The sequence below is a fragment of the Serinus canaria genome, chromosome 1, assembly GCF_022539315.1.
Source record: "Serinus canaria isolate serCan28SL12 chromosome 1, serCan2020, whole genome shotgun sequence".
NCBI lineage: Eukaryota > Metazoa > Chordata > Aves > Passeriformes > Fringillidae > Serinus > Serinus canaria.
Window position 1 is genome coordinate 33812099 of NC_066313.1, and position 13447 is coordinate 33825545.

General features: G+C 40.8%; 1 protein-coding gene across 1 annotated transcript in view; it reads left to right on the forward strand.

Moving 5' to 3' along the window:
* The first annotated feature begins 341 nt into the window (after positions 1-341).
* The window catches only part of TMEM135 (transmembrane protein 135), a 160924-nt gene continuing 147818 nt past the window's right edge, over positions 342-13447 (forward strand). The window contains exons 1-2 of the mRNA XM_050975937.1: positions 342-572; positions 10693-10820. Of these exons, the coding sequence (XP_050831894.1) occupies positions 432-572; positions 10693-10820 (269 nt within the window). The 5' untranslated portion in view covers positions 342-431. The remainder of the gene's footprint in view (positions 573-10692; positions 10821-13447) is intronic.

Here is a 13447-nt window from a genome sequence, read left to right on the forward strand (position 1 = left end):
ACGGGACGCACACAGGACACACGAAGGGGACACACGCGGGACACAGGGGACACATTCGGACGGACGCGGGACACAGGGGACGCACGGGACATACAGCGGGGACACCCAAGGGCACGGGACACACAGACACACACACGAAGGACACACAGACGCCCTCAGCGCGGCCCCGCGCCGCCGGCTTCCCCTTCCCCCGCCCCGCGGATCGCACCACCCCCCGGCCCCGGCCGCTTCCCGGCGGCCGCCGATTGGCTGCGGGCCTCACGCGAGCGGCGCGCGCGCGAGCGCGGGACGGGGGGCGTGGGAAGAGCGGCTGTGCCCGAGAGTAACCCCGGCGCGCGCAGCGCCCCGCGCGACCTCTTCCCCCGGCACCGGCGGTGACGCGGCGGCCGCGCGCGTCCCGCGCCCCCTCCCTCCGCGCGCGCGCTGCAAAGATGGCGGCGCTGAGCAAGTCCATCCCCCACAACTGCTACGAGATCGGGCATACCTGGCACCCGAAGTGCTCCCGGGCTGTGCTGCACGTCACCCAGAGCGCTCTGGCAGAGTCCCTCCGCATCTACGGCACCCTCTACCTGGTGGGTGTGTGTGTGTGTTTGTGCGGCAGCCCTGCCTAAGGGAGGGCCTGGCCTCAGACAAGGGCAGGAGGGGTGTCAGAGAGGGGGGAGGCTGGCCTTGGTTTTGGGTGGATTCTAGGGCACAGGGGGGAGCCTGACCTGGAGTGGAAGAGGGCTGTAAAGGACGTGGTGGGAACCTAGCCTGAGCGGAGGGGGACGGGCATAGGGGTGTTTTTGGGGAGGGCGCAGCCGGTGCCATGGCGAGGGGAGTCTGGCTTGGGGTGGTGGTGAAGGACATAAGGCATATTGAGGAAGAGAAGCTCGTCTGGGGTGGCGGGAGAGGGTTATGGTCGGAGGCAAAGGGTAGGAGACAAGTCAAGGGGCAGCCTGACCCTGGAGTGAAGGGAAAGAATCGCGAATAGTGTGGTTTGGTGTGGAGTCTGGTGCTGGGGAGGAGAGGCATGGTGGTGGCGCCGTTTGGTGTAAGGGCTGGAGGGTTGTGTGGTGGGGAGAACCTGGTGTTTGAGGGGGGGAAAGGCATGACAAGGAGAATATGTTGAATCTGGGCCAAGTAGGGCAGAAGAACGGCATAGGGGGTGGTGGCATCTGAAGGCATAACATACTGTGAGCGGATTGGTGCTGGTGGGTAGAGGGGCATGGGCACATACCTGAACATTGTATTCTTGTCATCTTCTGATACCTGTGATACCTGAATGAAAAGCCTTAGTGTTTGCCTGGGAGGCTAGCATTGTGTCTTTGGCAGTAGCAAGTGTAATGCACGTGTGTTGGTGACACCTTCGTAATCAGTGCTTTAAGATCAAGGAGATTCCATTGCATAATGAAGCAAGACTAAAAAAATTTATGAAGGCTAAAGGAGTCTGAGCATTCAGAGAGTATCCTACAGGTGAGGTATCTTAGTGAGAGTGTGCAATTAGACTTGGTTATATCACCTCAGCTGGCACATTTCCAGCAAATTAGGGTGTAGATAGAAGAGCTGGGATGTGTTTGCATCACCTGTGTAAACATACCCTGGAAGCCGATCTAAGTTGTAATCGCTGCAGGTGAGCGCGTCTGTCCCCACCTCCCTGCTTCTCCCTAGTGGTCCTTGGGGAATGAGGAGTGAGCTGGCCACTGAGCTGCCCCCAAGCTAGCTGGACAGAAAGAAGCACAAGTCACTGAGTCTGCACCAAGCAGTGGTGGTGCAACAAAATTATTGAGCTATGTAATAAAGAAAAGGAAAGGAGTGGGACTGCAGCATGCTGACATAATTTGGTTAAGCTCCCATTCAAGGGTTTCTTGAGTGAAAATTGTGATGACACCCAATTGTATGATAAAACAGTAACTGGTAGCACTGTGAACCTAAGGAGTTGTTGTGTCTGACAGTGAACATTTTCACTCTGAACTGCCACAGACAGGAGTGGCAGCTGTTGGTGGGAACAAACAGTGAGCTGTATCGTGAAACTAATACAGAGAACATTCTCTCTTCTCCTCTTCCTTTAACCAGTACTATTTTCTTTGGGTCTATTTTCTATCTAGTTTGCTCTGTAGGACATAAATACTTGTACCAGCAGAGCATGGTTCTGAAGTAAACCATGAGAGGTGTAGTGGTGATCTTTCAGGTCTGGCTAAGGATAAAGCAGCTTAAACGGTTCTGTAATTAAATCGAAAATCCCCAACAGCCAAACCTGGTCAAGAGATTTCCTGCTCATAGCTCTGTTATGGTTCACTCAGTTGTGCAGTCATGGGTTTGGGGAAAAGCTCCTACGTTTTATTTCTTTGAAAAGAAAAACAAATCTAAAAATAGAAAATGTTTTCCTGATGTGTTTTGCATTGTGACCCCATAAACAGTTACATCTTGTCACAAACCCAAAGTGAAGTGCGAACCTTCTCAACCAATATCCTGCTATATTGTAAAACTTCTGCCTCACTTTTTGCACTGTCTTCTTTGCAGTTCAGTTTAGTTTCTCTTAGGTTTTTGTTGAGAGTGTTTAACTTGACCTGCCAGAGTAATCTCTCAGATCCTGTCTAAAGAAAGAGGAAGCACTTGCCAATGTCTGCTCTCAGACACATAATTGTACTTTTTCTTTGTGTGATTCTGGACCTCATCTCTCCATGTGCTAACCCAGAAGAGGTTACTTACCCTGCTTTTAGCTGGGGTCATTTTCAGATGCAGTAATGAATTGATTTGGATTATTGAGCAGGATTTGATGAGCACCAGAACCAGTGTAAGGTAAAGAGGAAAAGCGTGCAATGTGGGCTGCAGAGGAGGAAGCAGAAGCTTTGCAAGTTAAGTAGCCTGGCAGGGAAAGAACAGTCTTGAATTAAGAGAGTCATCACAGAAGTCATTCCTTGCTGGACTTACAGCTTTGCTTGAAAACCTTTTAATTGTAAATGAAATACCACAGGTGTACAGCAGAAATGTTCAGTTTCACATAAGAGGAGGGACTTAAGTTATTTTGTCTTTATAGTTATATCAGTGTGTGTTCAGAATGTTTCTGGTAGTACTTAGTCCCGGTCCTTTGTAGAGCTCAGCAACAAAAAATGCACTTCATTTTTCTATGTCAAGCTGTAAAATGGCTTCTGATTGTTCCTCCTGTTGCTACTAGCTAATAACTAAGGAAAGGAGATGAAAGAGTTTCCTTTCACAAAAGCTTGTGTAGAAATGAATGAGAATGAATAGATAAGAATAAATAACCAGAGGTTATTCCCTGAGAGAACATGGTTAGGGACAGATACAATCCAGAGTCCAAACTCATAACAGCTTCACCCCACATCTTTCAAAGGCTTTGTTTCTCTTTGGTCTGTGGGAGACTGATGGAGCTGAATTATGTGGTGTTAGTAAGTGAAATATTGGCTGTCAGTAAGTGACTGTATAGGGTCTTGGCTTTTAAGTAGTGCTGTACTTTGTTTAGTTGTTGTTTGTTTTTTTTCCTTCTCTTTTTAGTAATTGTGCTTGAGTATTTTTTTAGTTGGGAAAAAATATAGCCTTGGGACACCATACTTGCACTGTCTTTAGTTTTGCTCCAGTACAAATGGATTGCTTTAGTGAAAATGGGCTTCACAACTAAATTGAATTGTCTCTCCCCATATGAAGTTGCTGACATGAATGCCTGTTTCGTAATTAAGGCTGCTTTTGTTTTCATAAACCAAATGTCTCCATATGCAAGTCTTAGGAGACTCACTTAAAAAAAAAAAAAAGTTGCTTAGCATCTACCTGCAGAAGAATCCCTAAACAGTCTTTTATAAACGTTGTAATTATACTTTTTGAAAACTGTTTGCCTTGATATCTTGAAGCTTCAATGAAAAAGTCCTTCCCCAGAGGAAGGACTGTATTTGCTGTAATTTGCTGTACTTTCTTCCATCTATACTTTGTTTTTACATTAGTCAAAGCTAAATGAAATGGGAAAGTGTCATCTTGTATTTTCAAAGCTGGAGAAGTCAGACTTCTAGAAATGCACAGAGGTGAGGAGAAGAAAATGATTTAACAGGGAAGTTGCATGAAGCTGGGAAAAGGCTGGAATACTGGCTTTGAGTTGTCTCAGCTTCCATTTCCCAAGGTTCTGTTGATTTCACATGGGTAAAGTTCTATTCATCACATGCATTAGAGCAAAGTTCTCTTTTCCTGGGGGTTTATGCATTTTAGACATTTGTTTACTGATAGTGCATAGTAGATAAATGTGCTTAGTCTTTTGTATGAAGTCTTTGTAGTGTATCAGAGATAACCTGATCAGGTAACATTTTCACCTAATCTGAATAAGGTAAAAATTGTTTGTTTGCTACTTCCTGGTAGCAATTCTAGAACTTATTCTTCTAACCTTTTGCCTATGGGATGGCAAGAGTCAGTCATGCCATTTACCTTTCCTTTCTCTTAGTCTGATTGTCTACTCTCCACCTAATTTAAGATACGCTCCTTCCTTCACTTTTCAATGTGACTTCTGTCCTGCCCTTTTCCTTTTCAAACACAGGTCTTCCTCTCCCCACCTACATCTCCTGCCCTTCCTTCCCAGCACCACCCCCTTCCTCCCCTCTATCTGCTGCCCTTCCTTCCTGCTGCTAAAGGGCACAGCCAGAGCACATCCTTGTTTGAGCACTGGCCCGAGCTGACTCTTGGCTTACTCCTGGCTCTGACTGCAGACACCTCTCCCCCACTGATCTGCTGGCATAGAGGAGAGGAGCAGCAGGCCTAGGGCAGTGTGTGTGCCAGCGGGTCTGTTTCACATGTCCTCTGCACTGAGGGGTGGTTGAGCCAACTCCTTAGAACAGGTGTAACCAGAGTCTGCTGCTCCAGTGCAGATTTAATTATCCTCAGTACTTGCCCTGTTTAATTTTTTTTTCTTAATTTCTTCTCATACTCTTTTCATGCTCATTTTCTTAGTTTTGATTCTCATTTTGGTTTCACTTCTAATATTTCTTCATACTTGTGCCATGTCTGCGTCTTCCTGTGCCTAGAATAATCTTCAGGTTTTTAGATGCCAATTGCTTCTTTCCCTTTCTCTGTCAGAAAGGGTTTTTTTTCTGCTTAGGATTCCAGTGCTGTTGTCTTCCCGAGCCCTGTTTGACCCATCAATAACTATATTCTCTATCTTAATCTCCATTCTTATTCTGTAGGGATAGCATTGGATATCATATTGTCAGAGACACAAATGCTGTCAGCTATTGTATAAATATGCAGTGCTTTTCCTTCCTCTGCAATATCAGTGGGAGGGACATTGGTACGAGTACAGCATGGGCCAGAGCTGCAGTGTAAGCAGCCTGTGGCAGCTGGCTGGTCACTTCACAGGTAAATCACTGTTTGACTGGAGGCAGCAACAGCAAGAGCAACTCTTACTGTGCTAATGAATTATTTTGAAAATGGTTATGGGTGGGACAGAATCACAAGCCAAAGATTAAGCTGAAGTGTGAGACTCACATCACTTTCCTGGCTGTATGGATATTGCTGTAGGATTGGGCCAGAGCTTGTTCCCAAGGATGGATGGTGCACATTGGCTGTTACTGCTTCATGTTTGCTTTGCATGCAGCTTCCCTTGGGAGAGCTGTTTGAACTGGTCCTGAGCAACACTAAAGTGGATCCTCTCTTATCTGCCAGCATAGATAGAATTGTCATATATCATCTTTCTGAGGTGTGCAAGAGGGCTGCACTGCCCAGACTGTATTCTAGAATATTCTGGAATTGCTGGGTATATTAAAGTGTGATTTTTCCTTATTTGTGCTGCAAACCATTGTGTATTTAAAAGTAGGGTGGGGAGACTACAGAGGATGATGGTGTGACTGTGGGATATGCTTCTGGATGCCAGCTTGGATCTCTGAGTTAGGCTGTCAGTAATCTTTCTTCTGTCTGATCCAGTACCTAGAGTTGCTGTGATGGTGGTATGTGATTGCCTTCTTTTGGATATCTGTTCATCTTAGTACTGTTAGTGTCCTCTGTCTCTCTGCTATGTTATAAATGACATGTAGGACGCTGTCTTCTTGCCTTTAGATTCTTCTGGAAGCTGAGTTAAATATGACTAAAATTAGCCTAGATGTTACTAAAGTAAGAATCTGTGACTTCATTCCAGGCTGTGATCATTCCACTCTGTTCAGGTGGATTTTGGGCCATGCTATAAAAATTATTTCCTAAATTGAAAATAAACAAAAGGAATCTTTCGCTGAGATATGCTGAGAATTTAAAAAAAAATATAATTAATTCAGGTGAACTGAAAAATTTATGCTCAGAGATGCAAGGGGTAACCAGGAACCTGCATCACAGTAGTGTTGGAAATCAGGGAAAGCCTCAGCCTTGACTGACTGAGCGAAGATCTTGGTAAAGACACTACAAATACTGAGAACTAGCAGAGACTGTTTATCAAGGAATAAATCTGTTCTCTTTAGTTGGTGCAGCTTTACAGTAGAGTGCAAGAATTTCAGGGTAGGAGGACAATCCTTGAAAATTATGCTGAATTAGACATTTTAAGGGGAATGAAATACAGTCTCCAACTCATTTCAGAAGAAGGAAAACAAATAATAAAGATAAGTTGTCATGGAATGAGAGTGATTCCAGGCTTGAAGGTAATTTAGATGTCATTAAAGAATATGTGAGTACTGTTTTCAGTTGGTTGGATGATATGGGAAATTTAAAAAAATCCAAATCAAAACAACTCAGCCCTGATGGTGATCTCAACTGATGGTGATCCTCATATAGCATCTCACATGAGACAGGGCAACTCAGAGAGCAGGAGGTGCATTGTTCTTCCTCAGAGTATTGCAGGAACTGAGTTATGAAATTAAACAATGTGGAAGCCAGGTTTTGTAACCTGTGAAATCAGGAAGGGACGAGCTAACTAAGGAAAAACAAATCTGAGTGTATCAGAGGACACATGAGAAAGAAGTTGCTTATTTGAACAGGTCTCTTTCAAAACCCAAGTGTTACTTGAGGGCATTTTGAGATTCAGTTACTCCAAAGCACTTAAAAATTATTTTTATAAAACAAAGGAGTAATGTTGTTGTAAAATTTGTTAAAAATTGCAAATGGTTCTAAAAGAACATACAAATAAGTGAATATAATTTTGAAAGAAATCTGACATGTGTTTGTAGCTCTGCTCACCATTTGACTAATCTGAGGTATTTTCTTAACTGTTTTAAAAACTGGAGATTACTTTGCTTTTATCATGTGACTTAATTTATTAATTTTTCCTTGGTTTTTTAATGACTTGCACATATGGATTATATAAACCATTTGCACTGTTGTATTTGTAATCTCTAAATTTTCATTTTAAAGGTGCCTCAATGTGTCAGGTAGTTGTGCTTATAAATGCTATTGACCTCTGCTTTCCTAAGGATTTGGTGAAGTGTCTGCACATTTCTATAGGGTTTTTAAAATTCTTTCTTTTTTTCCTCTTTAATAAAAATTTGGTATGATGCAGTTGATTTCAGCTGGATGTAGTGAAGAAATGAGAGATGGTAGTGCTTGTTTCCATTTTACATCAGTCAGTGTAGTATGTGTTGTCTAATTCCACCAAATTTTGATGGAGGGGTAGTCCTTGAAGTCATGCACTTTGTACAAACTTAGAACATAGTTAAGGAGGGAGGATTGAGGAGGAGAGACAAAAATGTTGTACACAGGACAGGAGAATTGGCAGAAAGCCTGTGGTGTTTTTAGCCTGCTGTGTAACTGTATGTTGGTCAGCCAATTAGTATGTTAATTAAATCAAACTATCCTTTGTGTGCAGCGCCTCTTGTGGAATGCATAGTTCAGGGATATAGGTGAGAATTAAGGATCCTGGAGGTGAAGCTGAGGTTATTGTGGTTGGGTGATGAATACTTGTAGGTGTTACATGACACATTGTGAAAATAATCAGGCTTGGCTGGTGCCTCAGATCATGCTTGGGTTTGAGTCTCGTGTTCTTTTTCTGCTGGAACACCAATAGCCTAGCTCTAATCTTGCAGTAGACTAGGTAGCTGTGGTTTAGGGATGGCGTTGGAATTGTGTATATTCTTTCCATGGTTAGGACACAATAAATAAATTCTGATTGTTTTTAGATCTATGGGGCTTAGCATTTGCATATAAAGACTAAATTAAAAAAGAAAAAGGACTTGAGTAATGTCCACAAACTCAGGTACCCTGAAACTGGTGGACTGATTTTTTATAATTACATTTTTTATTTTGGAGAGTTAAAATGCAGTTGTGTGAATTCTACAGTTAATGCTAGAAAATATGTTTCCTGCCTGTTTCTTTATTAATACTGACAAGTTGTTTTTTTTTTTTTTTTGTTTTCAATGTATCTGTTAGTATCTTTATGGAGATTATTATTTTGCCAAGGAAGTATCTACTGGATGTCCTGATGCCCTCTCCTTCCGTTCTTTCTGCTATTAGCATCCACTGCTAAGCCTTGACCAGTGCATTTATTGTAAGAATTTGGTTCTCATCACAATGTCCTCCCAGCTGACTTGAATGAAGCATATCCCAGTGAAAGCCATGAACCACTGCATTCTGACATCAGATTTCGTAATCTTTCTGCACTTTAATAATACTTTTCTGAAATGTGAGGTACTGATAGGGACAGCAAAATGGTATACTGAAATATTTGGTATTTTTTCCATGTAATCACATCACTGGTAGTAGAAGAGTAGAAAAATTTTATAGCCTGCTCTTGCCTGCTTTCAGCCCTACACAATATTTAGCTTTGTTGATGTCTATAAAGCAGTTAGAAAATTTAAGCTTTTATAAGCTTTTTTTTTGTGTGTGTGTGCATGAAGCTCTATTGCTCTCACACATATTTCTCTCTCAATTAGTGTGGGTAATTTTCTTTGGAATGGTTTGTGTGTTATTGTTTCTGCTTTTTTTCTGTTTTTCATTTGGGAGTAGCTTAGTGAATGAAAGGGAAAGCAGAAATTTACATTAATCTAAAACTTCCTGGAGACATTACAGAAATAAATTTTTAAATTTCATTTGACATTAATTTATAAAATACCAATCTTTCTGTGTTGCACTTCTTACACTTTGGTCTGAGGGAGCAAGGCTTCACGCTTCGGTCTAAGGGCTGTGTTCTTAAAACAAAAAAAGATTGTTATTTTGTTCCAATGTTCATGTTCTTCCTACAGTGTGCTAGAAATAGCTGAATGGGTAGCAACTAGTTATCTGGCATTTAGACTACGTTAAGACTTTCCTTCAGCAGAAAAATTATCTGGATTGCATTATTGCTTAATCCATTACGCTCAAAGCAGTCTTGATACTTGATTAAGTAATGTGTAAATCTGTTTTCAGACGTCTGTTCATGCGTGGATTTCTTCTTAATCCTTAGTTCAAGCTTCATTTTGGAAACAAGATTTTTGGCAGAACTTTCCCATGGTTAGTTTTAGTGGAATCCTCAGCCCATCTCTGATTCTAAAACATCTACTTGCTATTCAGTGGATAATGTTTGGGAAGAATATCTCCCTCTCACAACCTAGCCATTGAGATGTGCTGGCAGTATGGATTTGACAGGATGTCTTTCTTTCTTTCTTCTCATCAGCACTAGCAATATGAAGCTTGCTTTTTTTCTCTAAGCATTGACCAAAACCTCCCTCCAGTTTTGAGACTGCCGGGGAGATCAGTGCAGCTAAAGATAATTGTTGTATTGCATTAGAGATCAATCTTACAGATAATAATCCTAATAGAATGGTAAATTGTCTCGTGGTGCACTCAAAGTACACATTCATGGAGTCATAAGAGCTCATAGGCTGAAGGGACCTTGGGAGGCCCTGAGGTTGCTTGAGGACTTTTCTGTTTAAGTTTCAAGGGTCTTCAGGGGTGGAGAGTCCACAATAATTTTCAGCAATCTCCTCCAAGATTCAGCCACTCTCAAATGAAATCTTTTTTTCTTTAAGTCTAACAGGGTTTCCCATACTTGAGCTTGTCTGTTGCCTCTTGTTTTAGCCCTAGGTACCTCTGAGACAAGCCTGGTTTGCTACATCTTCCTGTTAGCTAATTGCAGAATTTCTGTAGACAAAAAAAAGTTTTGAAGACCTTTAGTGTTTGAGTCATTAAATAAGCTATTCTTTATAATACCTGGCACGTACATTAAACTGTACAAAAAGAATGTTTATTCTTAAGATTGAGCCTGTTTTCTGCTATAGGCAGTTTTTTAGGTAATATATCGATTCCGAAATATGTCAGGAATGTGTTGCTCTCCCAGAAGATCATGAACATTTCTTGAAGACTTGCAGTTATTTAATTGAAGTAGAAAACCTTTAAAAATACATCACCACTTCACAGGCACTGTGTAAGGCATGTATTTGGATTACTTTAGTGATATTCTGACCATAATTATGTGATTTCCAATTGTCGCAAAGATAGAACTCTGTAGATATGTCAACATCTTAAAAGTTTTGATACCTGGCAGACAATGTTTCTGACAATTATGGCCAATGTTAACAAGGTAATAAAATTCCTCCTATACTTTCCATTTCATATCACTTGATGTATTTCCTGGTATGAATATTGTAACGGCTGGAACAAGTTCAAAGAAAATCTTTGTGGTATTGTCCATAAAGTTTAATAGGCTTTGTTTTATTACTTAAGTGGGTATGCCTCATTTTCTGTTTTTCTATTTCTTTACCATGTGCATAAAGTGCCTAACTGAATTAAAGTCTGTCCTCCATTTTTTTTTCTTCCCTTCTCCCTCAGGTTGCAGCTATTCTCAGGAAACGAAAACTTGACTATTATTTGTACAAACTGCTACCTGAGATCTTGCAGTCAACTTCCTTTCTGACAGCAAATGGGTCCTTGTATATTGCTTGCTTTTGCATTCTAAGGTTGGTATACTATCCTAAAAATGAAATGGAATAAAGCTATTTTTGTGCAACTTTTCAATTTGTATAATAATTTTTCTCTTTTTGTAATTGACTTGTTTGTAGTGCTTTGAAATAAGAAAAGCTACAGCAATCATCTTGATTTCTGATTTTAGGATTTGAATATGAAACTTTGCTTTTTAAAAATTACTTTATTCTCATTTTTGTAATCTTCTAAATGAGTAAACAAGTCAAGGTATCCACTTTGCTGCTTCTTCTCTGTTTTGCAGATTCAAAATACATTGTTACAGGAAATTCAGATAATTTCTAGAGGGGAGTTAAAAAGGCCTAATCTGTCTTTTGTAGAAATAATTTATGAACTTTGATATTGGTTTCTATTTTCCTCATGCAGAGGCCGTGGTAACTTTTAATTATACTGAACTTAATCCAGCCATCCAAGTTTGTACGTTTCCTTATGATCATAAATGAAGGAAATCGCAGCCTCTGGGATTCTGTAAGATACAGACTTGCTCTGAAAAATGAGCATAAAAGACATCTCTGTATTCTGTTTCCAGCATTTATTTCAAGTAACTATCCGGATAGTTAATAATTAAAAATTACTTTTTATTAATATGATTATGCATTTATTGTAGGAGATGTTACACATAGACATGTAAAGCATACAGTAGCTATGAATGTTTGAAAGTTAACTGACAACATACTCACCAGCCCCTCTAAAAGATAAACCCCTTATGCCCTACTTCTAAATCTGTTTAGAGGCCTCTCAACTTTCCTTCAGAGGTAGAGCAGAAGGCAGAGAAGAGGAGTTGGCTGAGGAGCTGGAGAATGCTTTTCAAGTAAATAATTCTCAAAGGTCAAAGTGAATCTATAAGTAATGAGCTCTAAAGAATATGATGTTTTCTAGCAATCTAGGTTGTATTACTATCGATTCATCTTTATTCCTCTGAACTACAGAGTGCTGTTCCTTATTCTGCCATGGATTTGCCTCCAGTGCTTTATTCCAATGCTGTAGTTAAATGTTATTCCCTAAATTAAGCTGCTATGGTTTTAAGTTGTATGGTTTTCAGCAGTTCCTCTGTAAGAGGATATTAGCCATCTAACAGATCCATGACCATGCCTGTGCTGGTCAGTGAAGTAGGTAAGAGATTAGTGTCTTACTCTGGTATAAGCATCACTTTCACCTATGTAGGCATAGCAGTTTAAGCTGTTCTGACCTCCAGAACAGCATGGCCAGATGCAGACTGGGTAATGGAAATGCTGCCTAGCCCAGGTGCCCTCCAAGTCTCCTTGAAGCATTGTTTGGGTTGACCTAGGTCAGAACCATTTAAAGGACAGTTCCAATGATTAAAGGTGACAAGAAGCATGTAAGTGCTTACCCTGCCATTTATACAGCTGTATAACCAGCATCTTGGGAGGTGTACTTGCTTTTTCTCTTGCAAAGGGATACCCCTGAGGAGTAAACAGCTGCAACAGAATCCTTGCTGTAGAGTCTCTGCACACTGGCCACCACCTGCAACTGCAGGACTTGCAACTGAAAAACTGTTGGCTAGAGTGCTGATTGAAACTGGTGAACTGAAATCACTAATAGAGGCAAAACAAGTATTTAAGGCAGCCATGGTAATGGTGCCTGTTGAAGTACAGAATGTCCAGATATAGTGAGAATTTTGCAGCTTTTCTGTCCAAAATGAAATTCAGAGCCTCAGCAATTAAGTGATAAGGATATGTAAGAGTTATTAAATGACATTTCAGGAAACAATGGATAACATGAGTGTTAACCCTGTTATGTGTCAGAGAAGAAATACTTTCCAAACTTGTATCCTTTGAAGAATGAGTACATACCTGGTGATGATCTATGTGGTGCATTTTCCATGTATTTCCAAGTGCCTGTGACAAGAATGCTTGCTAGGACTCGTCAAGAAGAGAGGTCCTCTGTCTTCCAGGAATTAGTAAATGATTAGCAAGTAGTTAATATATGTGAAACAAAACAAGGTATAAATAATTGGTTTGCATAGTAGAAATAAGTTGCCAGTGAAGTTCCTATTATGTCCTTTGTTTTGGAAATACCTAAGGAATCTGGAAGAGGGGCTGAACACTAGTATGAGAGATTATTTAGGGTACAGAAAGCTAAAACTGACTCTCATCCATTTCAGAAAGATCTATTGATTAAAATCAATAGAACTTATGAAATTTGATATAGAAAAGTGCAAAGTAAAAAAGCAGCTCTGTCCTTACTCAGGGACGTGCTTTAAACTAGCTGCTATTTATCAGGAAGGTGTTTGAGGATCGTTATGGGTAGGTTCTTTGAACAAGTCACTTTGGCACTTGAATATGGTCAAGGAGCTGTGTGAGTGGTGTTTGGAGAAAATATGAGACTGCACCAGGAAGCTGAATGAGTACATGACACCTTTACAAACTGAGCTCTCTATGCCTTTTTAAGAGTTTCTCTGAAGATCATAATGTTGAAATGTCATTCACTTGAAATGTACTTAATATCTTGTATTTAATATACTTGCAGCTTGAGTCATATAAGCTTGCTTCTCTCACCTGCTCTTGGGTGATTGATGGAGGATGGAAATGTGAGACTTCAATCCTTTATTTTTGACCAGTTTGTGTCTTTTTTAATGTTTATG